At 52.7% G+C, this 6,530-nt stretch overlaps 1 protein-coding gene across 1 annotated transcript; it reads left to right on the top strand.

The window, feature by feature from the left end:
• Positions 1-104: 104 nt before the first annotated feature.
• On the top strand, positions 105-5,958 carry LOC103805220 (transcription activator BRG1; the record flags this gene model as incomplete). The annotated part of the gene is made up of 10 exons (XM_009077860.1): positions 105-255; positions 358-521; positions 1,046-1,112; positions 1,485-1,595; positions 2,519-2,761; positions 3,289-3,402; positions 3,858-3,965; positions 4,392-4,478; positions 5,626-5,672; positions 5,792-5,958. Coding segments are annotated over 10 exons (1,259 nt in total), but the record flags the coding sequence as incomplete, so codon positions are not given.
• Positions 5,959-6,530: the final 572 nt, after the last annotated feature.

The following is a 6,530-nucleotide window of genomic DNA, read 5'->3' on the forward strand; positions in this document are numbered from 1 at the left end:
TTTCCCCCTTTCCCCCTTTTCCCCTTTCCCCTTTTCCCTGTTTCCCCCTCCTTCCCCCCTTTTCCCCCTTTTTCCCCCTTCCTGAGCGGGAGTTTTCCGGGCAGGAACGCCAAACAGGACGTGGACGATGAGTACGGAGTGTCGCAAGCCTTGGCTCGAGGGCTGCAGTCGTATTACGCCGTCGCTCACGCTGTGACCGAGAGAGTGGACAAACAGTCGGCGCTGATGGTCAACGGAGTCCTCAAACAGTACCAGGTCTGGGAATACTGGGAATGGCGGCAACGGGGCTGGGAACGCGGGAATGGGGAGAGGGAGATGGGAATGACATCCCAAGCTGCTCCTGGTGCCATCCCACAGATTAAGGGCCTGGAGTGGCTGGGGGCCCTCTACAACAACAACCTGAACGGAATCCTGGCGGATGAGATGGGACTGGGCAAAACCATCCAAACCATCGCCCTGATCACGTACCTGATGGAGCACAAACGCATCAACGGCCCCTTCCTCATCATCGTGCCCCTCTCGTGCGTCCCGGGAACCGCCGGAATGCCGGGAATCCGCGGCACGGAGCGGATTGAGGGGGGAAATGGGATGGGGAGGGGAGAAAAGTGGGAAATCCAAGGGAATGAGGGTCTGGGGGAGCTGAGAATGAGGGAAAATGGGATGGGAAGGGGAGAAAAGCTGGGAAATCCAAGAGAATGAGCATCTGGGAGATCTGGGAAAGGGGAAAAATGGGATGGGAAGGGGAGAAAAGTTGGGAAATCCATGAGAATGAGCATCTGGAGAATCTGGGAAAGGGGAAAAATGGGATGGGAAGGGGAGAAAAGTTGGGAAATCTGAGGGAATGAGCATCTGGAGAATCTGGGAAAGGGGAAAAATGGGATGGGAAGGGGAGAAAAGTTGGGAAATCCGAGGGAATGAGGGTCTAGGGGATCTGGGAATGAGGGAAAATGGGATAGGAAGGAGAGAAAAGTTGGGATTGAGTTCCTAAACTCCCCTGGATGCTATTCCAGAGTCACATTCCCAAGTTTTCCCTCTTTTCCTTCAGGACTTTGTCCAATTGGGCCTACGAGTTCGACAAATGGGCTCCGTCCGTGGTCAAGGTCTCCTACAAGGCAAGTGCCACATTCCAAGGTTTTCCTTGGATTCAATCTCCAGTTCCTCCTTCCTTTCCATCCCAAGGATCCATCCCATCCCAAGGAATCCGTCCCAAGGAATCCATCCCATCCCAAAGAATCCATCCCATCCCAGGGAATCCATCCCATCCCAAGGAATCCATCCCATCCCAAGGAATCCATCCCAATCCCAAGGAATCCATTCCTTTTTTGCCCCCTCAATTATCCTCAACTCTTTCTCCCCTCCAAACCTCCAGGATTATCCCAAACCTTCTCCTTTCTCCTTCCCATGACTTTTCCATTCTTTCCATCCCTTTTCCCTGGCCTGGACATCCTATTCCAGGTGTAATTCCCTCTTGGAATTGCTTCCAGGGCTCTCCAGCTGCTCGAAGAGCGTTTGTTCCCCAACTCCGGAGCGGAAAATTCAACGTTCTCCTCACGACCTACGAATACATCATCAAGGACAAACACATCCTGGCCAAGGTGAGGAGGATTTTTCCAGTTGGGAATTCTGTAAGGAGAGAATTCCCAACTTTTTTGGAACTTTTCTGGCTCCAGGTGCTCTGGAATTCCCTCTGGAGTTCCTTGGCTCTGGTTCCTCTCTCTTTCTCTCTGGAATTTTTTTGCATTCGTTTATCTGGAATTTCCTCTGGAATTCCTGGGATTCCCTGAATCCTTCATGGGGATTCAGGATCCAATCCCAATCCTGGAGAAATCCAGGTTTGGAATTATCACATTCCCCATGGAATTCCCAGGAATTCCCAAGAACGCAAAATTCGTTGATGTCCAGGTCAGGGCACCCCCAAAAAATGGGTCTGGGGGGTCAGGGCACCCCCAAAAATCCCCCAAAACCCCCCAAAATCCCAAAAAATGAGGCTGGGGGGCACGGAGGGTCAGGGCACCCCCCAAAAATGCCCAAGAATTTCCCAGAAATCCTCAGGTTTTCCTGCCTGTAGCTGCTGCCGAAGCTGAGGAGCAATTTCTCCTCCCGGTGGTGCCGAGTTCTTGGTGGATCTCTTGGATTTGGGCGTGGGTTGAGTTGGTTCTCCCGCAGAATTCCGTGGAAAATGAGGGTTCCATGGAAAATGGGATTTTTAGGAGAAACAGGTCCAGGTGGAGTTTGGAAGGATCTTCTGGATATCTTGGAGATGGTTGGGAAGTTCTAGATGGAGTTGAATCTTGGTCCTCATGGACCTCCTGGACATCTCCAGGGGTCTGGGATGCTCCAGGTGTGTCCAGATCCCGAGAATTTTGGGAATCCACCACCCCCATGGACCTCCTGGACACCTCCAGGGGTTTGGGATGCTCCAGGTGTGTCCAGATCCCAAGAAGTTTGGGAATCCACCACCCCCATGGACCTCCTGGAGATGGTTCTGGTTTCTCCTTCCCTTTTCCATGTTTCCCAGATCCGTTGGAAGTACATGATCGTGGACGAAGGTCACCGGATGAAGAACCATCACTGCAAACTGACTCAGGTGCTCAACACTCATTATGTGGCCCCGAGAAGACTTCTCCTGACGGGGACACCGCTCCAAAATAAACTCCCTGAGCTTTGGGCCCTCCTCAACTTCCTCCTGCCAACCATCTTCAAGAGCTGCAGCACCTTCGAGCAGTGGTTCAACGCGCCCTTCGCCATGACCGGCGAGAAGGTCCGGGCTGGGGTGGGACGGTGGTGGGGCTGGAAGGGTTGGAGATGGTTTGGGGTGACCATTGATGGATCTGGAGGGTTTGGAGATGGTTTGGGGTCAATATATGAGGGTTGGAGATGGTTTGGGGTGACCATTGATGGATCTGGATGGGTTGGAGATGGTTTGGGGTCAATATTTGAGGGTTGGAGATGGTTTGGGGTCAATATTTGAGGGTTGGAGATGGTTTGGGGTCAATATTTGAGGGTTGGAGATGGTTTGGGGTCAATATTTGAGGGTTGGAGATGGTTTGGGGTCAATATTTGAGGGTTGGAGATGGTTTGGGGTCAATATTTGAGGGTTGGAGATGGTTTGGGGTCAATATTTGAGGGTTGGAGATGGTTTGGGGTCAATATTTGAGGGTTGGAGATGGTTTGGGGTCAATATTTGAGGGTTGGAGATGGTTTGGGGTCCCCATTGATGGATCTGGATGGGTTGGAGGTTTCTCCATCCCCTTCCCCCATTGACCATTGCCCTTCCATGTCCTCCAGGTGGACCTGAACGAGGAGGAGACAATTCTGATCATCCGACGCCTCCACAAGGTCCTCAGGCCCTTCCTGCTGCGGCGGCTCAAGAAGGAAGTGGAGGCACAACTCCCTGAGAAGGTGACACTGGAGGCTCCTCCGGGACCTGCTCCACCATGGGATGAGCTCATGGAGCTCCATCCTGCTCTGGGATCATGTCTGGATTGGGTTGAGGAGATGGTTGGGTTGAGAATTTTGGGAATTTTGGGATCTCAGGAGGTTCTGGTTGCTCCAGGACCTTCAGTCCTTGGAGTTTTGTGTCCATGCTGCTCTGGGATCATGTCTGGGTTGGGTTGAGGAGATGGTTGGGTTGAGAATTCTGGGAATTTCGGGATCTCAGGAGGTTCTGGTTGCTCCAGGACCTTCTGTCCTGGGGTTTGAGGTCCATGCTGCTCTGGGATCATGGTTGGGTTGGGTTGAGGAGATGGTTGGGTTGAGAATTTTGGGAATTTCGGGATCTCCGGAGGTTCTGGTGGCTCCAGGCCCTCCAGCCTTGGTGGGATCTCCGTGGGGTTGAGCTCCTTTGGGTCCTGCAGGTGGAGTACGTCATCAAGTGTGACATGTCGGCTCTCCAGAGGGTCCTGTACCGGCACATGCAGGCCAAGGGTGTCCTCCTCACCGACGGCTCCGAGAAGGACAAGAAGGTTTGGATCTTGGAATTTGGTTTGGGAAGATCCTGGTGGGTTTGGATCTTGTCCTACTTTGGGTGGAGAAACTCTTTGGGAGGACCTTGAGCCCTTGAGGACATCCTTGAGGAGCATCTCAAGAGCTTCTGGAGGTACCAAGTGGCTCCTCAAAACCTTTGGGACCTCCAAATATGGGGAAATATCTCCATGGAATGATGGGAATGAGATTTTTGGATCCCAACTCAAACTGGAGCTGGAAAATTCCCAATTTTCCACCTGTTTCCCACTCTGAACTTTCAGGTTGGATATCTTCACCCCATGGTTGACACCAGGGGAGTTGATGTGTCCAAGCTGATGATTCCAAGAGGTCCTGGAGTGGTTGGATGAGGATGGAGAAGTGGTTTGATCCATGGAGTTGAGATTTTTCCGGTTTTTTTTCCGTAGGGGAAAGGAGGAACAAAGACCTTGATGAACACCATCATGCAACTGAGGAAGATCTGCAACCATCCCTACATGTTCCAGCACATCGAGGTGGGACAACTGGGATGGAGCTACTGGGGAGGGGTCAGGAGCTGGGAGGAACCTCCTGGAGGTGAAGCCCATGGAGAGGAACTCCATGGAGGTCAACCCAACCCAACCCAATGGGGCCAAACTGGGAGGAACCTCATGGAGATGAAGCCCATGGAGATCAACCCAACCCAACCCAACCCAATGGGGCTCAACCCAACTGGGATGAGCCAAACCCAACTGGGACGAGCCAAACCCAATGAGATTGAACCACAAACCCAATGAGGTTGAGCCAAACCCAGTGAATTGAGGCAAACCCAACAAGGTTGAGCCAAACTCAACGAGGTTGAGCCAAACCCAACGAAGTTGAGCCAAACCCAGTGAGGTTGAGCCAAACCCAACGATGTTGAGCCAAACCCAATGAGATTGAACCACAAACCCAATGAGGTTGAGCCAAACCCAGTGAGGTTGAGCCAGACCCAGCGAGGTTGAGCCAAACCGGACAAGGTTGAGCCACAAACTCAACAAGGTTGAGTGAAACCCAACAAGGTTGAGCCAAACCCAACAAGGTTGAGCCAAACTCAACGAGGTTGAGCCAAACCCAACTGAGATGAGCCAAACCCAACTGGGATGAGCCAAACCCAACGAGGTTGAGCCAAACCCAATGATGTTGAGCCAAACCCAATGAGGTTGAACCACAAACCCAATGAGGTTGAGCCAAACCCAGTGAGGTTGAGCCAAACCCAGCGAGGTTGAGCCAAACTCAACGAGGTTGAGCCAAACCCAATGATGTTGAGCCAAACCCAATGAGGTTGAACCACAAACCCAATGAGGTTGAGCCAAACCCAGTGAGGTTGAGCCAAACCCAGCGAGGTTGAGCCAAACTCAACGAGGTTGAGCCAAACCCAATGATGTTGAGCCAAACCCAATGAGGTTGAACCACAAACCCAATGAGGTTGAGCCAAACCCAGTGAGGTTGAGCCAAACCCAGCGAGGTTGAGCCAAACTCAACGAGGTTGAGCCAAACCCAATGATGTTGAGCCAAACCCAATGAGGTTGAACCACAAACCCAATGAGGTTGAGCCAAACCCAGTGAGGTTGAGCCAAACCCAGCGAGGTTAAGTCCAGCCCATTTTGGCTCACTCCTGACTCTTTCTCTTCCCACTTCCAGGAATCCTTCTCAGAGCACTTGGGCTTCACTGGAGGCATTGTGCAGGGGTGAGTTGAACCGTCAGGAGGTCTCTGAGGTGGCAGATGACCCAAGCAGGGGGAGATGTCTCATCCATGACCTCCAATCCCAATTTCCCTGGGGCTGATCCCATTTTTTCCCGTCCCAGGTTGGATTTGTACAGAGCCTCTGGGAAGTTTGAGCTCCTGGACCGGATCCTGCCCAAGCTCCGAGCCACCAACCACAAAGTGCTGCTCTTCTGCCAGATGACCTCCCTCATGACCATCATGGAGGATTATTTCGCCTACCGCGGCTTCAAATACCTCAGGCTGGATGGTGGGTCCTCCACGGGGTTGGGGAGGGGGGACACCCTGGAGGCATCCTGGGGACACCTTGGGGACACCTTGGGGACACCTTGGGGACAGCACGAGGGACAGCACGAGGGACATCCTGGGGACACCCTGGGGACACCCTGGGGACAGCAGGAGTGGAGCTGGAGCTGGAGTTGGAGATGTTGAGAGAGAGGAGAGGAGAGGGATGAAGGTGTCAGGGCAGGAGTGGAGCTGGAGCTGGAGTTGGAGATGTTGAGAGAGAGGAGAGGAGAGGGATGAAGGTGTCAGGGTGGATAGTGAGGTGGGTAAGATCTCAAGGTGTACCAAGGTGGAGCTCAAGATCTTAAGGTGGAGCTCAAGGTAGATGGGAGGGGATCGAGGTGGAGCTCAAGGTGGATCTGAAGGTATCAAAGTGGATCTCGAGGTGGATCTGAAGGTCTCAAGGTGGAGCTCAAGGTATCAAGGTGGATCTCAAGGTGAATCTCAAGGTGGATCTGAAGGTATCAAAGTGGATCTCAAGGTGGATCTGAAGGTCTCAAGGTGGGTGTCAAGGTGGATCTCAAGGTAAATGTGAAG

The sequence above is a fragment of the Acanthisitta chloris genome, unplaced genomic scaffold (genome assembly GCF_000695815.1).
Source record: "Acanthisitta chloris isolate BGI_N310 unplaced genomic scaffold, ASM69581v1 scaffold6597, whole genome shotgun sequence".
In the NCBI taxonomy this organism is placed as follows: Eukaryota; Metazoa; Chordata; class Aves; order Passeriformes; family Acanthisittidae; genus Acanthisitta; species Acanthisitta chloris.